Raw genomic sequence first — 24839 nt, 5'->3', positions numbered from 1 at the left:
CCTACAGCAGCAATATCGTGAAAAATGATTCAAAAATATTTTAAATTTATTCTTGTTTCCTTGTGGCTGAATAAAATAATAAGGTTTTGATAAAAATCATAAACCTCGTCTAATTGACATTGTTCCATTCCCAGAAGTGAATGTAACAAATTGTGACTATTGTAACTATGCACAAACTTACTATCGTAGTAATGGTTATGGAAATGGTCGTTGCGATAATCAGAAATATACATTTTTCACACCAAAAGTGAAAAAATAGTGAGAAAATTGAAAAGGATAAAGGTACCCAAAGTGGTGAAAATACGAAAAAATATGCGTTGTGGAAGCAAAGGTCACTAATCATGTGTTTATCGTACACCAAAGCATTTTATTGAGCTTTTTCAAGAATCACTTAAAAATAAAGGAAAAAGATAGAGATAAATTTTATTTGTGAAAATGATAATAATTTTATGATCATATGGACGTTACCCACTTAGATGTTGCTAATCATTTTGCTGATCAAGATAAAAAAAAATGACCATCTCATTAGTGATCTATTATTATTTTTGTTAATAATTTTATTTATAATCATATGGTAGTGTTTAAAATAAGTTTATTATTATTTTTATTATTATTGAATTATTATGTTTTTTTTTCTATATGTTAATTTATGTTTAATGTATTCTCTTCTTCTCAAAGTAAAATAAAATAAAATAGTAATGATTAAATAAATTGTCATGTATTATAGTTATTTTTGCATTGATATAGTTGTTATTTAAATTAAATTTTAATATAGCCATTGTAAATAAATAATAATAAAATAATAAATTTTCACCATTTCTTTTAGCATCTAATTTATTTTTTTATTATTTATTTTTGCAATGAAAAATGAATGTTCTTATGTTCTTATGTCTTATTGATAGTGCAATAACTCACACAATTCTTAAAAATAAAAAATATTTTTCTCATTTAGTGATGCAACAAGCTAATGTAAGTACTATATCTAGTAGTACAAAAATTATTAAAGGCTCCAGTAGAGCTAATATATTGTTGCCTGGTGGAACAAAATTACACATTGTTAGTGCATTATATTCCACTAAGTGTCATAGAAACTTATTAAGTTTCAAAGATATCCACAAAAATGGATATCATGTTGAAACAATAAATGAAGGAAGAAAAGAATACATGTATATCACAAAAATTATCTCAAATAAAAAATGTGTTAGAAAAATTACCTTATTTTTCTTCTGGCTTATATTACACACATATTAATATAATTGAAACACACATTATTATAAACCAGAAGTTTACAAATCATGATAATTTTTTTATTTGGCATGAACGATTAGACCATCCTGGATCAATCATAATGCGAAAAATAATTGAAAATTCATGTAGACATTCATTGAAAAGTCAGCAGATTCTTCAATCAAATAATTTCTCATGTGTTGCTTGTTCTCAAGGAAAACTAATTAGTCGACCATCACCAGCTAAAATTGGAAATGAATCTATCATATTTTTAGAACGTATACAAGGTGATATTTGTGGATCAATACACCCATCATATGGACCATTTAGATATTTTATGGTTTTGATTGATGCATCAACGAGATGGTCACATGTTTGTTTATTGTCAACTCACGACCAGATATTTGCGAGGTTACTTGCACAAATAATTCGTTTAAGAGCTCATTTTCTTGATTATCTAATTAAAAAAATACGCCTTGATAATGCTGGTGAATTTACATCTCGAGCTTTTAATGATTATTGTATATCTATTAGAATTGATATTGAGCATCCTGTAGCACACGTACATACTCAAAATAGACTTGCTGAATCATTGATCAGGCGCCTTAAATTAATTGCAAGACTATTACTAATGTGATCAAAACTTCCAATTTCTACTTGGGGACATGCAATCTTGCATGCTGCAACACTTATTCGCATTAGACCAACAAACCATCATATGTTATCTCCTTTGCAATTAGTTTTTGGTCAACAACCAAATATTTCTCATCTTAGAATTTATGGATGTGCAGTGTATGTTCCTATTGCTCCACCACAACGCACTAAGATGGATCTTTAAAGAAGGTTAGAAATATATGTTGGCTATGAATCTTTATCTATAATAAAGTACCTTGAGCCAATGACAGGAGATTTATTCACTGCTCGATTTGCTGATTGTCATTTTAATGAATTATTTTTTCCTACTTTAGGAGAAGAAAATAAACATTTGGAAAAGGAGATAAGTTGGAATGAATTATCTTTATCTCATCTTGATCCTCAAACAAAATAGTGTGAACTGAAAGTTCAAAAGATAATTCATTTAAAAGGTTTAGCCAACCAACTACCAAATGTGTTTACGAATTCCAAAATAGTGAGTAAATCATATGTCACGGCTGCTAATGCTCCAATCAAAATCAATGTTTTGATTGGACAATCTAATGTTGCAAATCAATCTGAATCACGTATGAAGTGTGGTAGACCTTTTGGTTCCAAAGATAAAAATCCTCGAAAAAGAAAAGGAACTAAAAATCAAGGTGACCAAAATGAGGATGTAAAGATTCCAGAAGAGTCATCGGACATAATTAATATTTTAATTCCTGAAGAAACACAAGTACTTGAAAATGATGAAAATAAAGAGATCTTAATAAATTATGTCATGAATAGAATACAATGGAACCAAAATGAAGTTAATATTGATGATTTTTTTTTTCATTTAATGCAGCATTGGATGAGATAGCTGATATAGAGGGTCATGAATTAAAATCAGTCAACGAGTGTAGACAAAGAAGTGACTGGAAAAAATGGAAAGCTGCAATTGAGGAAGAATTAAAGTCGCTTACAAAGAGTCAAATTTTTGGACCTATAGTTCGTACACTTGAAGATGTAAAGTCAATTGGATATAAATGAGTTTTTATGCAAAAATGAAATGAAAAGGGTGAAATTGTGAGATATAAAGCACGACTTGTTGCCCAAGGTCTTTTGCAAAGACCTGGTATTGATTTTGAACAAACATATTCACCTGTAGTGGATGCAAATACTTTTCGATACTTGGTCAGTCTAGCAACAAATGAAGAACTCAATTTGCGATTAATGGATGTTGTTACAGCCTATTTGTATGGCTTACTTGATAATGACATTTATATGAAACTCCTTGACGGTTTTAATTTATCAGATGCATACAATTAAAATTCTAGAGAAGGTTATTCAATCAAGTTGAATAAATCATTTTATGGATTGAAACAATCTGAACGCATGTGGTATAATCGCCTTAGCGAATATTTGCTGAAGGAAGGATATAAAAGTGACTGTATTTGTCCATGAATTTTTATAAAAAGATTTTATAATGAATTTGTAATAATTGTTGTTTATGTTGATGATTTAAATATCATTGGAACTCTTGAAGAGATTTCAAAAATAGTAAATTGCCTAAAGAAAGAAAGAATTTGAAATGAAGAATCTTGGAAGGACAAAGTTTTGTCTTGGATTACAACTTGAATATGTAAAGAATGGAATTTTTATGCATCAAGAAACTTATACTTCAAAAGTGTTAAAACGATTTTATATGGATAAATCACATCCTTTGTGTACTCCAATGGTTGTAAGGTCACTAGATGTAAACAAAGATCCTTTCAAACCTCGGGAGCAGGATGAAGAACTACTAGGTCCTGAAGTACCTTATCTTAGTGCAATTGAAGCATTAATGTATCTTGCTTGTCATACACGACCTGATATATCATTTGCTGTTAACTTATTAGTAATGTATAGTTCTTCACTTACAAGAAGACATTGGAATGAAGTTAAACATATATTTCGTTACCTTAAAGGTACAATGGATATGGGTTTATTTTATCCAAACAAATCTAGATCTAAATTGATTGGTTATGCAGACGCGGGTTTTTTGTCTGACCCACATAATGGTAGATCACAAATAGGTTATTTGTTTACATGTGGTGGTACAGCCATTTCATGGCGATCTATGAAACAAACCATAACGGCTACATCATCCAATCATGCAGAAATTTTAGCATTACATGAAGTAAGTTGAGAATGTATTTGGTTAAGATCTATGATTCAACATGTGCAAGAAACTTGTGGTTTATCTTCAAGAAAAATGACCCCAACAATTATATGCGAAGATAATGCTGCATGTATTTCTCAATTGAAAGAAGAGTACGTTAAAAGAGATAGAACAAAGCATATTTCTCCAAAATTCTTTTTTACCCATGATCTTCAAAAGAATGGTAATATAAATATTCAACAAGTTCGTTCATGTGAGAATCTAGCAGATATTTTTATAAAGTCACTTCCAAGTAAAACTTTTGAACAACTAGTTCACAAGATTGGACTTCGTCGTATTCGAAATGATTGTCCACATGAGAGGAAGAATTAAATAGGCTCTGCACTCTTTTTTCCTTAGCTATGTTTTTTTCCACTAGGTTTTCCTAGCAAGGTTTTTAATGAGGCAGCATGTAATAGCGTATTGAATAATAATGTATTTTTCTTAGGCTTTTATCTCATTGAGTTTTTCCTACTTAGATGTTATGAAACATATTCTCAAATAATGGACATTCAAGGGGGAGTGTTATGAATTATTATATGAGTGAATGTCCATATTCATAACTCCTCATTATTCTTTGTAATTACGATTTTGTAACTATTTTGTTTAATTCTTATTAAAGAGATACGATTCTTCATTTATAGTTTTAAGCCTATAAATAAGTATATCATTTGTATTGAGGATACAGAAAATAAAATTGAGATTCTCTCTTCCTCTCTATATTCTTTTCTCTATTCTTTCTTATAATTTTATGTTCATTTTATAACATAAAATTATGTATTATTATAATTTTAATATATATGAATAAAATATTAAATAATTTTTAACTGATATATAATTTTGTAGAAATGATTTATCCTATTATAACTTTCGTTTTTGTGTGGGTGCATACACGATGCACATTAAAAAAGTCTTAACTAATATCCTAAAAATACTAATTAAAATATTGATAAATAAAATATTTTTATTAAAAAATATCAATACTAAATTAGAAATTATGATAAGAGTTACTTGATAGGTTTTTATACTTCTTTTTATTTTACATCTTTCTTTGTTTAAAGTTATGGACACAAATTTAAAAAAAAAAATTAATGTATAATTTTATTAAATTTTGACTTAAATTATTTTTGTAAAAGTTATACTTATTTTACAAGAAAAATTAGTAGATTGATTATTTAAATTTTAATATTGTTTCAATTTGTTCTTTTAACTTCTTCTTTTTCATCTCAAATCTTTAATTCACTAAAGTATTTTAAACAAGACATTTTTTATAAAAAAAATGTTGACTTTGTTAAAAAGTTAATATTCACTTTCTATTTCCTTGTAAAATTTAGAAAAAATATAATATATTTTGACAAAATTTTTAATTATCTCTTTTTTTCTCTCTTTCTTCTCCCTCCTTTTATTCTATTTATATTTTTACAACTTATTGCTTTTCCTTTTTAAAATCTAACAAAAAATATTTATTTTTTCCTCTTTTTATCCCTTATCTATATTTCTCCCCACTTTAGATTCTAGAAAAAATATTTTTTTCTCTTTCTTTTTTTTCTCCTTCAAAACAAATTTAATGAAACATTTAATTAGCTTAAAAGTATGAGTTCCTTTAGATCTTTCATTCAAGGTCACCATAATCACCACACCCCTTAATGTACCTTTCATCTCCAATGTCATAGGACAAGTCAAAACGAGTAGTAATATGATCCATGTCCAAACCATTGAGTTCCCTTGTGTATAAGTTGGTTTACCCCAAGGGTGTGAAAACGCTGATTCACTCCCTTCACCAAATTTGTTTCTTCCATTCATGAAGGGGTGTCGATTGCTACAAGAGCCACTTGAGCAACTATTGCTCTAGCAACGTCCCAATATTGTTGTTGATGATTTCTCATTCCCATGGTCATATGATTCTGCTGCCAAATTTGAAATTCCTAGAGTGGTGTTTCATGTGACATGTTTCTTTTCCTTGTGTGCTATCCAATGTATGAGACTCTATGAGCCTTACAAGAATGTTTCTTCTGATTTAGACCCATTTCTCATTCCTAATCTTCCGGGTGAGATTAAAATGACAAGGATGCAAGTGCCTCATCTCGTCATGAAAAATGAGAGCACGAGCTTGATGAAATTGATGGACAAGGCAAATGAATCAGAGTTGAGGTGCTATAGGGTGGTTGTTAACAGCTTCTATGAACCTGAGAAGGTTTATGCAGATCAATATAGGGAAGTATATGGAAGAAAAGCATGACATATAGGCCCAGTGTCTCTTTGCAATAGGGATAGAGAAGGAAAAACACATAGAGGAAAAGGGCCATCTATTGATGAACATGAATGCTTAAAATGGCTTGACACCAAGCAACCCAATTCAATTGTTTATGTATGCTTTGAAACTATGTTAATTATTGAACATGAAGCAATTGGAGCGTTTGTAACTCATTATGGATGGAATTCAACTTTGGAAGCTATAACTGAAGGGGTACCCATGATTACTTGGCCTATTAATGCAGAGCAATTTTACAATGAAAAATTTGTGACTAAGGTCCTTCAAATGGGGGTACCTGTTGGGGTTAAAAAATGGGCTAGAATGGAAGGGGATAGTATTACATGGGATGTAGTGGAGAAGGCTTTGAAGAGGTGTTTACGGTGAAAAATGACAGTTTGTAAACAAATAATCCAAGAACAATCTGGAGACTGGATTTAGGTTTTCTTGGGTTCTTTTAAGTGTGTTGTTAATATGATGCTCAAAATCGGCGTTGTAAAGTAGAGGATTAAACAGAAATAGCAAATGATAATTACATAAAACTTAATCAAACGTAGACGTTTTACAAAAATGAATTAACAACATGAAATGAACAAGAAATAAATAAACTAGAATTAAAAATGTGAATATGTAGGAATATAAACATACGACTCCTAAGCAACAATGAACAACAACAACTATGTGTCTCTGAGGAGCTGGTGTCTGGCGCGGTGCAGAATTTTAGCGTGCAGAGATTTTTAGGTGTGGTGTCTGGGTGCAAAAAGTCGTCCTCTGGAAAGTGAAACTTTGACGTATTTATAGGCAAGAGAAACCACCACCATTCTCCTTTTCTCGCAGACACTTTTCAGTAATTGCCTTCAACTACTGCCCATTATCCACGACTGGCTCTGATCGTGCTGTTGGTTGTGATTTCTTTCATAATTGTTATTGCCCGTGATCTTTCTTCGTTTTATTGAACCTTCGTCTGGTGGTAACTGCTGGTAACCGCTTCTGAGCCTTGTAATAATTTTTGAGTCCTATCATGACTCTTATGGACTTAAAATCTTTTTTTTTTGTTTTCTATTTTTCTAGGCAGTTCTGAGAGAAATCTAAGAGACTCATTTAACATTATGGACTTAGAATAATTTTTTTCTTGATTTCTATTTTTTACTAATTCTGAGAAATCTGAGAGCTCTTTTTGTTTTTGTGGACTCTAGAATATTTCTTCTGCTCATTCCTATTTTTTGTGCAATTCTGGAGGAAATCTGTAGCTCAACCAGGCTTGTAGACTTAGAATATTTTCTGACTACTTCCTGGTTTTCGAGCAATTCTGGAAGGAATTTGGAACTCAACCAGGTTTATAGATTTAGAATATTTTCTGACCACCTCTTATTTTTCAAGCAATTCTGGAAAAGATTTGGAGCTCACAGGTTTGTGGACTTAGAATATTTTCTGACCACTTCCTGTTTTTTGACCAGTTTTGATTATTCTCAGTCCAGGGACTAGAAAACTTCTAAAAAATCCTCGAAAGAGCCTCCAATTTTGTGGACTTAAAATATTTCCCTGTCACTTTTATTTTTCAAGCAACAATGGGCTGCCTTGTGTTCTTTTAAAACTACTCAAAATATGGTCTCTTTCGTGACTCCTCACAATTTTTCAACATGCAAAGACACTTCTCTATACTCTCAAAACTCCTTGAAAAGTAAATCCTCCAACAAAATTCTATAACTTAGAACATTTTTCTTACCCGAAACAAGAAGATAATGATAGGGAAAGAAGTTTATGAAATGAGAACAGAGTGAAAGTGCTTTCACACCTAGCTAGGCAGGCCATGGAAATAAGAGGATCATCTTTCTTGAATTTGAATGTTTTAATTGACGAGTTGTGTGTGTAAAGTCACTGATTTATCCTAAAAAAACTATGTATTTATGTGTGTATTATTTGCATTTGCTACGAAGATGTTGTCATGTTATCTAAATTTCAATGTTCAAAGCTAAACTCAATTAGTTTAAAGTCCAATTAATATAATTTTTTTATAATCAATTAACATAAATTTAAGTATGCTTAATTCACCACAACCATATTATATTCTAGCATTAGTTCATATATCCATTTTATTTTAGAAGTTTAGGATTCTTTAAGAAAGCCAAATTTCACATTTACGAGATAGTATTAATATCACCTTAATTCTTCCAAAAAAAAATTAACTTGCTAGATTCAATAGTGAGTATAAAAAAAAATTAATAGTAATAGAAGACAGGTTATACATAGAGCCCATAAGCAAAAGTTGATTGAGGTGATATTTAGTACAAAATTTTTAATTTTATTCTCATTTATTCATAAATTTAAAATTTTAAAATTATTTACGATAAAAATTGTAACTAATAAACAAATAAATTTAAGAATAATCTGGGACTTAATTTTTGGTCCTTTTTGAATTTTTTAAATGTATTGTTAAACTTAATGATCAAATTGACGTTGTAAAGCAAAGTATTAAGCAAGACTAATAGATAGTAATCACATACAACTGAACTGAACATAAAAGTTTACAGAATATACTAGACAAGAATAAAATTGCATAAGCAAAAACATAAAATAAACTAGAAATAAATTGCAGAAACGTAAATGTGTGAGAAAATAACGTACAAATCCTAGCAACAATTAACACCAAAGACTATGAGTCTCCTGATAGCTGGTGTCTAGCTCTGTGCAAAATTTTAATGTGCAGATAATTTGAGTGCAGGTGTAAAGTGCAAAAAGTCATCATCTAGAAATGTGAAACTTCGTATTATTTATAGACGAGTGAGCTGTAACCGCTCCCCTCTTTTCGTGGGTATTTCTTGGTAATTGCCTTTGGTGTGTGCTTCTTCTTAATCGATGTTGTCCATTAGCTATAACCATTCATGATTGTGTTTTCTCCATAACTGTTGTCGCTCATGATCATTTCTTCATCGCCCATAATCATTTCCTCATGTCTCTGACCTTTAACTAGTGGTAATCGCTAGTAACTGCTACTTTGATAGTCGCTTCAAACCTTGACATGTTTCTTCATCTTTTGGGCTTCATCTTGTCCTTAGGATTTAGAATAATTCCCTTATCACTTTCTATTTTGACAAGTTTTACAAAAAATCTATCAAAGACTCCTATGGACTTAGAATAATTTTTCTTGTCAATTCTTTTTTTGAGAAGTTTTAGAGAAAATTAGCAAGCTCCACCTAATCTCGTGGACTTAGAATAATTTTCTTTGTCGATTCCTGTTTTGACAAAGAATAAGGAAAATCGGCGAGCTCATCTAATCTCGTGAATTTGGAATAATTTTTCTTGTCGATTCCTTTTTCAACGAGTTTTGACTCTTTTCAAGTTGGCACTTGAAAATCTTCAAAACTACTCGAAAAGTTATCTTCTTTTTGATAAAGAATGAGTCTTCTCATGACCCTTTCAAATTCCTCAAATTGTGACTTTCTTTTTGATAAGGAGGCTCTTTCCAAGAACCTCTAAAACTTCTTAAAATATAGCTTTCTTTTCAATAAAAATAAAATGAGATTTTTCTACTAGTCTTCATAGAAACATGTCGAGAAGTTAGTCTTTTGACAAGAGTTTAGGACTTTGATATTTTCATAGATTTATGACTCATCAAAGTATACAAACCTAAAGTTCTATGTGATTTTAATCGAAAGTCATAGTCTATTTCCTACTACTAAAATCTAGTAAAGGCATTTGTAATTTAAAAAAATTTTCTTTCTCCAAACAAAAATAAATAAATAGTTTATCATAATATTTTTTTATACACTTATTATTAACTTACTAACATCTTAAAATCATTTAATCTTTCATAATTCCCTTCAAATCTACAAAGAAGGAGAAAGATCGAATAACAATTTTTTGTTAAGACTTTAATGCTTGGTGTGGTTTGATATGGCTGTTGCACTTATTGTTTTGTGGTTGTGTTCCCTCTCTTTTTTAAAATTTTCAAACACAAACCAATTGCAAAATGATGTGGTTGTGAACATTACCATACCTACGATATCGTGACCACGTCATGTGATGCAATTCACAATTTAAAACCTTAATTGTACGCAATTCAACTACTAGCTTAGCACTTTCTACCGGTGATGTATGCTTTAACTTTGCAAATATACTACCAAAACAACTAGTAAATTTCTATTCCCAGTGTGACACATTATTCATGTAACGTATACCACTCTTTTCTTTTAGTAGCTTATGTTGTTCCTATCTATTAGCAAACCTACTAACTACTCTTCTACTATTAAGCTACTATTTAAAATTAAAATTTTTACCTTCAAATTGGTTTCTCTTTCCTTGATTTATACTTATAGAGATGAAGAGTTTGATGAACAATGCCCACAAGCAACCACCATTCTGCTTCATGTTTCTATTTTTCCTTCCACCTTCTCCTTCGTTTTCTTAATGTACACTTTCCAACTCATAAGTCACAAATTAAAAAGTTGGCACCTACTTTCACAACATTTGAATGCAATTAAATATTGTGTTGAATACAGTACTTAAATACAACACTGAACATTGCCTCAATGACAATTACAATATTGTGACTGCTTTAAGTAATGTGATGCAGTTCGAAATGTGAAACACGATGTCCACAACTCGACCACGAATCTAGGATGTATTTGTTGGTAAAACAAGTTTTGTATTATATTTAATATATACTAATAATACAGTTACTAAATTTCTAAGAATGTTATTCATGTCATGCATCACTCATAATTTTTTTTGAATTATTAATTTATGTTTATCTGCCTAGTACCAAGCGTGCTTAATTACTACTCTTTTATTATTATGCCTAATTTCTTTGTCCTACAATTAAGGGTGTTCATGAACTCAGCAGGGTTGGGTAGTTGAATCTTTAAAGAATTTCACTGAATAATAATAATAATAATAATAAGTCTGGTCAAGTTGGATGACATATAGCACCCAACTCAAAGTCTTTAACACATTTACAAATAAGCGATCTCTTCATTTCACCTTGACTCAAATTAGCTTATTTAAGTTTACTCGATCCATTAACACTTTTACCTATAATTTTAATTTTTTTTATTTTTCTTGATTTAGGTTTTATTTACATAAATCTTTTGTAAGAGAAGAAAAATAATATATAAAATAATAAAATGTCTTCCATAAGTTAAAATTAACTTATACTTTTACATTTTTTAAAAAGTTATTCTTATTTCACTTTTTTAAAATTTGAAAAGACAAGTTATTTTTAATTTATGAAAGAAATTTTATTTATTTTTATGTTATTTATTTTTCACTGTTACAAATTCATTCAATAAAAATGGAGATTTAAGAAACAATTCCCACGAGCAACCACCATTTTGCCTCACTTTTATATTGGCCATCCACCTTCTCCTTCGTGTTTCGTAATGTATACTTTCCGACTCATATTGTATTAAATATGTTTGCTATTTGCAAAATTGTGACATGATAATATGATGCAATCCACTTTCTCCCTCATGTCATTCATCACTCATATATTTTTGAATTGTTTTTTTTTTTTTGTCTACCTATTGCCACATTTGCTTTCTACTCTTTTATTATTTGGCTCAAATTCTTTCTCCTATTAATTTAAAGCTCGAAATTTTTAACATCAATTTTTTCCTCGTTTTCCCTAATTTATACTTGGAGACTGAGAGTAAGGAAACAATTTCCACAAGCTACCACTGTTCTACTCCACGTTTCTATTTTCCCTTCCACCTTCTTCACGTTTCTTTAAGTGTACTTTTTGATCAGTTCTTTAGTCATAACTCAAAAGGTCCGTTCCTGTTTGTATACATTTGAATAAAATTAAACATTTGTATTAAAAAAATATTCAAATACATTATTAAATATTGCTGCTGCCACTATACCGGGCTGCATTATGTAATTTGGTCTGTAATTTAAATCACTAGTTATATCTCATTTGAACATTAATATATTAATATAGTATGTTCGAGTTGATAATACATGTTATAATTAAGTGAAATCAATTATGAATAAGGGGAGATATGAAAAAGTTAAAATTTATAATAAAATGAACTCATACACCTATTGCTTATTCTCCTCTCCAACAATATATGCTTTACTTTCGTATATTTACTAAGGAGATTTTAGAGAAGAGAGTAAAATTTATATTTTAAATAAACATATTTGAAATTAATATATTAACATAAATTTAATATATTTATTATTATAAATAATATAAATTTTAAAATTTTAAAATACGTTGTCTCTCCTCTTCCCCTTCAAAACCTTGTTTCCAAGTATACTCTAATGCTGCAACTAATGAATTTATAATTCCATTGTGGGGTGTTATTATTGCCATACATTACTCACATTCTTCCTGAATTATTTTTTCACCCTCCCAGTTACCAAAATTGTCTATTACTTTCCTATTATTTCGCTTAGTTTCTTTTTCCTGGAAGTTAAATGTATTTATAGTCAAATGGAGAGTTGGGAAACAATTCCCACTTGATACCCCCGTTCTACTTGACATTTATATCTTCCCTTCCACCTTTTTCTTCACGTTTCTTGATAGACACTTTCCAACCTATAAGTCAACTCAAAAAGTACGTACCTGCTTTTTTTTTATATATTTATTTGTAACTAAACACTTCATACTCGGAAATCAAAAGGCAAATAGCCATATCAAAATTCTCTCTCGCCCTAGTATTTATTTTCCTCTTATTACTTACTAGCAATTCGATTTCAGGTGCAAAGTTCTATCAATCTGCTTATCCATTAGTGAGAAATATGAGTAGTGAAGTTCAAACTTTACATGTGTTCTTCTTCCCTTTCTTGGCCCACGGTCATATGATACCAACCGTTGACACGGCCAAATTATTTGTTGAGAAGGGTGCTAAAGCCACCATCATCACCACACCCTTCAATGCATCACTCATCTCCAAAACCATAGGAAAAGCCAAAACTAGCAGCAACATGATTCGTGTTCAAACAATCGATTTTCCTTCTGCTGAGGCTGGTTTACCTAACGGATGTGAAAATTCTGATTCCATCACTTCCGGGGATTTATTTCCCGCCTTTTTCAAGGCATGTGGATTGCTACAGAAACCTCTTGAGAAACTATTGCTTGAGCAACATCCACATTGTGTTGTTGCTGATGTGTTGTTCCCATGGGCTATTGATTCTGCAGCCAAATTTGGAATTCCTACGCTTATGTTTGATACGGGTAGTTTCTTCTCTTTGTGTGTTTCCGAATGTATGAGGGTCTACAAGCCTTACAAGAATGTTTCTTCTGATTCAGAACCCTTTGTCATTCCTAACCTTCCAGGTGAGATTAAGATGACAAGGATGCAAGTGTCACCTGATGTCATGAGTGATGAGAGTCATAGCGTTACCACATTGTTGGAAGAAGTAGAGGGATCAAAGTTGAGGAGCTACGGGGTGGTTGTTAACAGTTTCTATGAACTTGAGAAGGCTTATGTAGATCATTTTAGGAAGGTTCTTGGAAGAAAAGCATGGCATATTGGGTCAGTGTCTCTTTGCAATAGGGATACAGAAGAAAAAACACATAGAGGAATGGAGGTTTCTAGTGATGCGCATGAGTGCTTGAAATGGCTTGACAAAAAGAAAGCAAATTCAGTTATTTACGTATGCTTTGGAACTATAACAAAATTCCCAAATTCTCAACTTAAGGATATTGCAATGGGTCTTGAGGCTTCAGGACAACAATTTATTTGGGTCGTGAGAAAAAGTAAAGAAGATGGTGAACAGGGAGCAAAATGGCTACCTGATGGATTTGAGAGAAGAATGGAAGGTAAGGGACTAATCATAACAGGTTGGGCACCTCAAATGTTAATACTTGAACATGAAGCAATTGGAGCATTTGTGACCCATTGTGGATGGAATTCAATTTTGGAAGGAGTGACTGCAGGGGTCCCTATGGTCACTTGGCCTATTGCTTTTGAGCAATTTTTCAACGAGAAGTTGGTGACTGAGGTCCTTAAAATTGGGATACCTGTTGGAGTTAAAAAATGGGTTGCAATTGTTGGGGATAGTATCAAATGGGATGCAATGGAGGAGGTTGTGAAGAGGATAATGATAGGAGAAGAAGCCAATGAAATGAGGAGCAAAGCAAAGGTTCTTTCACAGCTAGCCAAGCAGGCTGTGGAAGAAGGGGGATCTTCCTACTCAGATTTGAATGCTTTAATTGCAGAGTTAGGTTCCCTCACACGTTCAAATGAGTAATGTTATATCCTCATATTAAAACTCCTTAATCACTATGATCTAAGGATTAAATAAAAGATTGAATGCATTTAATGTCTTGAGAACATAAAATACATTCAATTCTTTCTTTATTTAATAAGTAAAAGGAAGTGAAATTGTAGGAGACTATTCATATATTATGATTATGTGCGTTTATTCAAAAGATGTTGCTCTATTAAAAGTGTTATCTAAATTTAATGATTTGAGCAATGAATATTAAATAGGTCATATCAACTTAAATTTTATTGGTTTTGGCCCTTCCTCTTATTTTATTATTTGTTTAATTCTTTTATATTTTCAAAGTTAGCATTTTTCAGTCCATGATGTTAATTCAAGACTACTAGTTGATTATGAGGTTAACAACAGGGTCCGTCATCATGCTACGTGGCAGTTACATTAATCTTGATTTAGATAACATTTTTCTTGTGAGTATATGCAATATTTAGAACATCTTATCAACGAAGTTTAGTCTAAGTAATAAACAGTTCAGTATCATTTAAACAAAGTTTTAAATTTTAGTCTTTTGTATATAAAAAAAAATCTTCAATAATAAATTTATTTATCACATTCAAGTGTATGATCTGAATTAGATTCAGATTAAACTAGATGAAAAAAAAATTAGAACATCTTTATTCTTGGAGTTGGTTCAAATTGCTTAATTTATACAAAATGGTGACTGTTTCGTTTGCTAATAATATACAATTACAAGTAATTTTTTTAATATTTTTAAAAAATAAGTTATTAAAATAATATTATTTTAAAACTAATTCACATCTTACTTTTTTCTTGTCATCACAAGTTTTGCACATGTGAATTTATATATATTAATAATTTTGTATACTAGAAGAACGAATCTTCAAAACAATAACATATATCAAAATTCTAGCAAATTTCGTAAGCATTAGGGATGAAACTTATTTGAAAAAAAAAAATTTTGGATTTGGATGGCTGAAAATGAGTAGAGACACATGGCATAATTTGGATAAATTTTGCCTCTTATTCAAACAAGACTGTCTCTAGCCAACTTGACAAAGATAGTTGAAGGGAGATTATTCCTTTGTAATAGAATTTGCAGCAAAAGTTATAACTTATTAGATTGTTGCCTTTAATGCTAAACAGATATGATGCTAAGATAAAAATTAAGAGAAATAATCTTATTGAATTGTTATTGAATGTTTAGACACATAATAAGTGACAAGAGTTGTAAAAGTAGTAACTCTGAAATAAAAAAAATACTAAATATATTGATCACAATTCATAGAATTAAGGGATATAAACATAATGATTTGGTGACGTTATAATTAGGTACAATTTAGACTATTTATTAGCTATTAAATAGCATATAAGCTCCTTAACAACAAGCTTATATACTTATTCTTCAACTGCTTCAAATATGGATGAATGTTCTTGTTTCTACCTTTATTAAGTGAGCATTGATAATGCTTATTCTTCAACTGCTTCAACCGGGGCTGTTAAAATATTGATGTAAATTCTAATAAATTTAGTTGAAGCTATAAAGATGTTAAAATATTGAAGGAAGTTGTCAAGTAAGAAAAGGTCCAATAACCATCCACCTTGCTTATAAAAAAATAGTCCCTCATAATCATGTACATTAGATATGATTCTCTTTATGATTCTTCTGGAGAGTAACCTAAGTGTACCTTCTAGAAATGCTAAGTTATATTTAGTCATTCCAGTTTTATATTATTGTAAGAATATTGTTATTTTTTTAACTCTTTTGATCTTATTCTCGTGAGTTGTGTTTTTCAGCTCCTATGTACGGCTATATTTATTGTATAATTTTCTTTTGTAAATATACATAAAAACAGTAACAACCTTTAATAAGTATCCTAAAATTTGATAAACATACAAAACAGCAACTGTACTAAATTCACCAATTTGAAAGAAAAGTCATTTATTATCGATAACAAAAAGTGAAAACAACAAAACAGAGTTAAAGGAAAATGCTGTTTTTGGCGCTCCTTAAATGACCAGAAGTGAGAGTAAATAAATAAAGACCACCCTTAGAAAAGTTGAACCATGTGAGAAAAGGACATAGTGCTTGGAAAAAGGTAGCTTTGATGAAAAAGAATAGCACAAAGATGTCATTAAATAGTTTAGAACAATTACTATCCATTTGTTAAAGTATCCTCTTGATTGCCGCCACTCCAGGCAACAAGGTACTAATCAATTTCAAAATTCAAATGGTAATCAGGGGATTTGGACTTTGTTTCCTACTCAACAGGACTATCCTCAAACTATAATATAGCGTAATTTGGGATGTATGTGAACCGAGTTATTGGTCAATGCCATCAACGTCGCTTTACTTGGGGTCACCAAAATTATAGCAGTTAGGTAGGGGATATGCTTTTTCACTGATTGCGATTATGCCAAATGTATGCTATTTGGTATATGGATAATTGGATATCATTTTCTCATACGACTTCAATGAAAATCATTTCTCAATTTGCCGGCCGTCAGACATGGACATTCGTGTTAGCAAATGCAAGCAAAGCAACTTAATTTTCTGTTTGATTATGCTCAATTTTATGTCATAATTAAGCATGACCTGCATCTTAATTAGTTCACAAGAAACCCGCCTTATATTTTATGATTTTAATATAGTTTGTTGCAATTGTGACGATGCAATTTATGAGATACAATTAAAGCAATTGCCAGCTAAGCCTCTTTACGTTGCAATCTCCATGTCTCGTATCTGGACCTTAAATTCTGACTAGTCTCAGACCATCTTTGATAGTACCATTTTTTTTATACGCATTTAAGTGTATATAATAAAAAGTTAATGAATAATATATTTTTGTTAAAATTATAATATTGAATTTTATTAATATATTAATTTTTTTTAATAAAAAACCCTTACTTGAACTATAAAAAGTAGTAAATGAACCGGATTATGAAGACATTTAATATTTTTATACTTTAGATATGAATTAGAATGTGTTAAGATAATTTATTAGAAACATGTCACTACGCCTTTTCACTCGAGTACTTTATCTTAAAACGCAAGTTTTACAGAAATATAATTTAAGAGTATAAAATAAGCCAAAAAAAAATTAGTATCTTAATTTTTAAAAAATAACTAATATTTTGTCTTTTACAATTTAGCCGACTAGGTTATAAATAATAATAAAGTACATAAACCAACTGATGTGAAATTATCTTAATTTAAGCTTTTGAAAATAGATATACATTAGAATTCAATAAAATAAACTTGATTAAAAATTCAAACTGAATAAGTCAAATGTTTAATTTTGGTAATTTTGGAGTATGAAAGTTTAATTTAGATCTTGTTAATAAATGGCTTAAAAAGGATATTAAAAAAAGTCGTTCGTTAATTTCAATTACTGGAACAACATTTGCCAAAAAAAGAGAGAAGTGGATGAAAGAGTGATTTGGGGGCCACATTTGATGATAATTGATGCAAAGTGGGACAGAGAAAGAGGAGCATAGCATTTAGCATTTACAGTGTGCAGGACCTGTGGCAAGAGCAAGGGTATACGTGACCCCTGCTCAATCTACTCCGCGATTCCTCTGTCCCTTCCAAACTTCAATGCATCTTCTCTTCTCCCTATAGTATACTGTTTCTCCAACAACTAGTTCATGTGTCAACACAAGTACAAAGCCACACGAGAGAGAGAGAGAGAGAGAGAGAGAGTCGAAGTGGGAAGAAAGAACAAGGGAAACGAAAATGAAGAGCAACTCAAACACTAAGCTCATACTTCTCCACCCTTCTCTTCACAAACAAACACTCCCAAACCCAATCTCCTCTCACCGCCTATGGCTCTTCTTCTTCCTCACCCTCTCCACAATAATCTTCACTCTAACCCTCATTAACACCGCATTCTCCCCCACCACCTCCACCTCCTCCTCCACCGCCAGCGCCTCTCTTCCACCCTCCGTCGCCAAAGCCCTTCTCCACTACGCTTCCGCCTCCAACTCCACCGCCAAACCCATGTCCTCCGCCGAAATCACCGCCATCTCCGCCACCCTCCTCCGCACCCCCAACCCCAATTTCCTCATCTTCGGCCTCACCCACGAATCCCTACTCTGGCACGCACTCAACCACCATGGCCGCACCGTGTTCCTCGACGAAAACGAATACGCCATTTCCAAGTTCGAGCAATCCAACCCTGGCATCGAAGCCTACGACGTTCAGTTCACTACCAAAGTGAGCGAGTACCCCAAGCTTCTCTCGCACGCCAAAGCAGAGTCCAAAACCGATTGCAGACCCGTGCAGAACCTCTTGTTCTCCGAATGCAAGCTCGGAATCAACGATTTGCCCAATCACATATACCAAATCGCTTGGGACGTTATTCTTGTTGACGGGCCGCGTGGGTATTTTCTGGCGGCTCCTGGGAGGATGTCGGCGATCTTCACAGCGGCGGTGCTTGCTCGGAGCAAGAAATCGGGCAAGACGCACGTGTTCGTACATGATGTTGGGAGAGAGGTGGAGAGGGTTTTCAGCGATGAGTTTCTCTGCCAGGAGAATTTGGTGCAGTCGGTTGATTCGTTGGCGCATTTCGTGGTGGCGAGTGAAGTTGAGAATGGAAGAAGCGGTGTGTTTTGCAGAAATTCTAGCTCCGATGCATCTTTTTCGTCGTTGCCGACGTCGAAGGATGTCGACGCAGAGGATTAGGAATTTACGATGCAATGTAAAATAATATATTTTCTTTTTTCTTTTTCTTTTTCCTTTTAAATATTTTAATAGAAAAGGAATGTAATTTAATTTGGCGTAATGATAGTGGCATGCTTTTCTCCCCAAAAGAAGGAGGGTGAGAAAGGAGAATGGAGCTTTTTAAGTGTATTTTTTAATTTTCTCTCTTTCTTGTCCATAGTTATGATTGAAGTGTTGATTTGTTTGTTTGTGTCATGTGAAATTGAAAATTTGAAGTTAAAGTATAAGGTGCAGAGCGAAGGGAATTAAATTGGGCGGGAGCGTTAGAAGCATGAGAGAATTGAATTGGGGTTGAAGTGAATTAATTACTATTTGCTTGGGATATTTCTGTGATTGACGAGTGGGTGTCGGTGGAGGTACTCGTACAATTTGCCAGCTATCAACCACGTAATGCCAATTTTTAAAAAAACGTTGTAAAAAATGATATTCTTATTAAATATCTTTTAATTTATCTATTTTATTTTTATAGATAATCTTTTTTAAATTCTATTGTTGATAAGTGATAAATTTAACATTAAAATTAATATATTTTTTAAACTATATTTATAGTCACATATTTTACATGCAGCAATTATAATATTCTAAATTGTAAAACATCAAAAACAAAATTATTTTTTTTAAATCACTCTTAAAATCTTCAAGAGTTTTAAAAATTTATTTCTACTAAACGTTCAAGTTTAAAATTTAACTTTTTTCGCCGTGTATTCAAGGTTTTAGATAAGTTTTATATAAATAGTTTATTATGATAAAATAGTAAAATATATTAAAAAAAGCACTTTAAACTTATCTTTACCAATACGAAAATCTAAATGTGCTAACGACAATTCAATGTCAAAGATATCACTCAATACTGTATGATTTAGAAATTTGAAGAAAAATAATTATGAAAGATAACATATTTATATATATATATATATAGAGAGAGAGAGAGAGAGAGAGACTTGTTTGTTTTGTCTCTGCGCATTCTGCTTCTTTACTCTGATATCAAAGAATACAAATTTTTATTTTCTTATTATTTTCTCTATGTCTTCTCTCTTTTTATTTTTTCAAACAAAGGATTACTCAGTTTATCCATTTTCATAATATAGAAAAATTAAATCTTTTAAAATTTTAATTATTGATAGATACTATAAGTAATCGCTGTTCCTTGTATTTAGATTCAGATATCTGGATCCGTGAATGGGTCAACGATAACAGGCATCCAATATCACAAACAGAAACACGTGCAATAGATAACAAATGAAATAATAATATTTTGTTATATTTATATACATTTTAAACTTAATTATATATTTCTTCAAGTAAATTAATATATTTTGTGATAAATTTTTATTAAATTCTTTGTTATAATTTAATTTATATTATTAATTTTTCTTTGTTAAATGCTGATTTGTTGTTTGACAAAAAAATTTTAACATTTACACATAACATGTTACTGTTATTTATATTTATTATATTTTATTATTTAAAATAAATATTTATAAATAATTTTGTTAATATATTTTAAAAATTTATAAAAAAAAATCTCTCTCTTCCTTTCTTCTTATAGTTTTACCTCTTGGTCTTGTTTCTCCTCTCAACCTCACCTTTAACCCAACCTCTCTCCCTCCACCAACCCAACCCCATAACTCCACTCCTACCTCTTACTCCCTCAACCCAACATCGTAACTTCACCCCCACCCATCTTCCTCCTCAATCTGACCTTGTAATCTCACACTTACCTCTAACCCAACCTAACCCCATAACCTCACATCCACCTCTCTCTCTCTCTCTCTCTCTCTCTCTCTCTCTCTCTCTCTCTCTCTCTCTCTCTCTCTCTCTCTCCTCCAATCCATCCCTATAACTCCACCTCAATCCTTTTTTCTCTCCCAATTTAATCTCAATCTCATCTCATAACCTTAACTTTTCAACAAAAAGACTGAGAATTATGGATTTTTTTCCTTTATTAATAGATATTTGCAGAATTAATTAAGCCTAATGAAAAAGAAGATAGTGAAGAGTTTTTTTTTTTTTTTTTTTCCTTTTTGTTGTAATATTGTGTGTGACTTCTCTGTAATTTTTTCAAAAAGCTTTTATATTTATTAAAACTAATTATTATTAGGAATTTGGAAGTGAAGAGGAGGAGAGAGAGTGAGAGAGGTGGTATTATAGGAAGGAAAAAAATGATTTTTTTTTAAAATTTTTAAAATATATTAAAGAATTTATTTGTAAATATTTATTTTAAATGATAAAATATGATAAATATAAATTACGTGGTATACCATGTGTCAATTAATCAAGAAAGTTAATAATAAAAATTAAATCACTTTTTATATTTTTATAAGAAAAATTAAAAAAAAGTAAATAGAAATAGTTGATATTATTTTCTTGCAAAACGTGTATTACACGTATTATTATTAATAGTAGTTGTAGGAATTATTTAAGATAATGTTTGAAAAATAATATAGTACCTTAAACTAGTACTGCAATAATCCTCTTATGAAAGATATACAATGGTGCTCTTAAAAAATAATTAAAAAGTTCGTAATTAATACTAGTTAGTACAGAGTATTTTTCTTCAACCTTAAATCGTTATAGAAATTTCATATTAATCAATTTTACTATATGAAATGGGAAAGAATTTTGAAAAATAAAAAATTGGAGCTGACCGTTTCTATTAGTATTACTTATATTAAAAATACGTTCGGACAGCGGTTAAAATTGAGTTTCATGCCTAATTCTGATTTAAGAGTCACATATAATGGAGTTTCTTTGAAAGAAAATTTTAATTCGAAAAAATGGAGGTTATTTGAATGAAAAAAATAAAATATATTATTTTAAATAATAAAAATAAAGAAATAAATAATTTTTTTACATAGGTGATTTTTGTGCATAAAAAGAAAAAAATTATAATTGTAACTTAAAATTTGTTTTCATGTTCACAAATATATTTTAAATTTATTTTGAAATTAAATTTTTAAATTTGAAGAGAACACGTAAAATAATTATAAACCAAATCAATGTATTTAAAGAGTAAAGACATGTAATGAAAAAAAGTGTAAACATAGAAAGATTCAAATAAAAAAAATTAAAATTGAAAAGTGAAACTAAAATTAGAAAGAGAAATTAAAATTAAAGGATTAAGAACAACATACATTTAAGTTTCAGCAAATATCGTCTTTTGCAGCATTAGACTTTAATTACTTTTGAGTACAAGTTATATAAATTTTACTAATTGCTTCTCAAAACAAATAAATGAATTATCTCTATGGTCATCTTTTGCAAGCTCAACTGTTAGTAGCTTTTCATAACTTTCCATAGCAATTTAGATTAAAAAATTCAAAGTACTTGTTTGTTTACACTTCTTAAAAGTAGTTTTCAGTTTTTTGAAATTTTAAAACTAAAAAGCTTGTTTGATGAATAGATTTGTGATAATTGGTCTTAAAAAATAAAACTAAACAAACAACCTTTAAGCCATCTCTTCTAAAGTCTTTGCCGATGTCTTATCGAATAGTCTTCAACTAATTTAAATTCTTCAGATAAATGCACACAGTCTTCTCCGAGTTTTGAACTTCTTTAATGTGTTTAGTTCAAAATAACTTATTGATTTCCTTCTCAAATATTCTCTCATTGTAGGTGAAATAAGTATTTTGATTGATGTACTGATATGTTTATTTTCAATATCTTTGTTTTGCTATTATAAAACTCTGTCATTGTAAGTTGAAATTAGAATCCCCAAGCTCTATCATGCTACAAGGACCTGGATCCAGTACAGTTTCCACACATGCATTTAAATAAAAATTTGCATTTTTCTTAAGCAAAAATATATAGACTTAAAGTGAAAATACAAAAACACGTAAAAAGATTTAGCAGAACCGTACTGAATTCAGATAATTTTTGTTATAATTATGTGAAACTGTCCTGAAAGAGGGTTTCATTTTCTTAGTTGTGTCATTTTCTTAGTCTTAGCTTAGACTTTTATTAATAATTTTAGTGTTTATCCTTTTTTTTTTACAATAAAAAAAAAACGCTGTTTGATTCCAAAATTGCTAAATGTCCTTCAGAGTTCAAATTTTGGATGTAACTTTTTCCTTTTCCATTTCGAGTCTAACCTGTCAAATGGTTGTCGAATTGTTAATGGAATTATGTCCTTAGATTGAGGAAATATATTTGGTAGGTAGAGTTCCAGTTTGAGATCATTTTTATATGGATGTTATTCATTTTCGACCCACACGAATAATAATAATAATAATAATAATAATCTCTTTACTATAACTATTTTCCTTACCGATCCTACCAAAAGAAAACTATTTTCCTTTTCTTTAGAAAAAAAGTACTTTTTTTCTTTTTATTAAAATATGACTTTTAATAGGAGTTTCAATATTACTCTTACTCATAGTGATCTATTTGGATAGTAAAAACATTTTTTTATATTATGAAAATGACTTTGAAAATCAATATACATAGATAGCTTTCGCTAAAGTTAATTAGATTTGATAATGTTCCACTGACTAAAACATCATCATCATGAGTTAGTATAGAAATCCAGACACGGAAAAGGGAATGTTGACAAAAATAAATTAATTTAATAACCAACATTTTGTTCTGAATCTCATCTAGGTTTGATTAAAGATAAAGTCATTGTTGCAGTGATTACTAGAGAGATCCGTTTAAGTTGTAATAATCTGTATCATTTAAATATAGCATATACGAGAGAGAATTATTTAAATATGGTAACGTATTAATAATAATAAAATTTGTAAAATATGATATTTTTTATAAAAATATATAAATATGGTGTTTCAAAATATATTATTGGCCATTTTTTCATGGAAAAAAACAACCTACAAGTTGCAGACTTGAATGACCTGGGTCTAAGCTCTCAGGACGTCTAAAAACTCGTCATCGATGACTTTTGAATGACATTAATGGTGTCTTAATGACTTGCAACAACGTGAACGTATTAATGGATTCCGAAGGCTTTGAAAAACTGTCATTGACGATCTTTGATCCTGTAAGGTTTGTTCCACTCGCCATTGTAGTTGGTCACGCTTGCCAGACATCTCTGAAACTTGAAAAATCGTCAATGACAATTTTTGCATAGGAATCTCTGAAAAATCACTATTCCACCTGTCACTAGAGATGTTTACGCTTGTCAGGTATCTATCAGATCTGAAAAATCGTCAATGGCGATTTTTGCATAAGGAATCTATACAAAAATGACTGTTGTTTGCAAGCATATGTAATGGTGGAGTGAAAATCGCTAGTAGCAAGTTTTGGTGCTATAAATGGCACTTAGGTTGAGCGAAAACCATGCGCGAAGAAGGGAGGCATAGTGAAATCGTGTGAGTAAGAAGGAGTATTCTGAAGAAAAATTTTAGAGAAGAAAAAGGAAGGGTGAGTTGTGAGGTTGAAGAAAGGTGAAGAAAATTTGAAAAAAATAATATTGAGTATAATTTTTTAAAATTTATTTTTGAAGATAGTTAGAGATTTTACTTTGAATTTAATGATGTATATTTTAAAGAAAGTCTGCAATGTAAATGTAAGTTTAATATTTTTGTTAATTTTTAAATTTGATTTTAAATTTAGATTTGATTACAATTTTAGTAAATGTATATAATTTTGAGGAACAAAGAATGAAATCTGCATTTATG

At 30.5% G+C, this 24839-nt stretch overlaps 2 protein-coding genes and 1 pseudogene across 2 annotated transcripts; all 3 read left to right on the top strand.

Moving 5' to 3' along the window:
* The first annotated feature begins 4546 nt into the window (after positions 1–4546).
* Positions 4547–8166, top strand: LOC113859837 (annotated as a pseudogene).
* Positions 8167–13037: 4871 nt separating this feature from the next.
* LOC113859836 (scopoletin glucosyltransferase-like) lies at positions 13038–14492 on the top strand. Its single transcript, XM_027492512.1, has one exon. It carries the CDS (start codon positions 13038–13040, stop codon positions 14490–14492), a length of 1455 nt encoding a protein of 484 aa, XP_027348313.1.
* A 3722-nt stretch (positions 14493–18214) lies between these two features.
* Positions 18215–19298, top strand: LOC113858890 (protein IRX15-LIKE-like). Its single transcript, XM_027491681.1, has one exon. The coding sequence runs from the start codon at positions 18220–18222 to the stop codon at positions 19165–19167; it is 948 nt and encodes a 315-aa protein (XP_027347482.1). The 5' UTR covers positions 18215–18219; the 3' UTR covers positions 19168–19298.
* The last annotated feature ends 5541 nt before the right edge of the window (positions 19299–24839 follow it).

This window comes from Abrus precatorius, unplaced genomic scaffold (genome assembly GCF_003935025.1).
Source record: "Abrus precatorius isolate BTA unplaced genomic scaffold, Abrus_2018 Scaffold2, whole genome shotgun sequence".
Lineage (NCBI taxonomy): Eukaryota > Viridiplantae > Streptophyta > Magnoliopsida > Fabales > Fabaceae > Abrus > Abrus precatorius.
The sequence above is the reverse complement of the archived record's forward strand: the minus strand, read 5'-3'. Positions and strand labels throughout refer to the sequence as shown.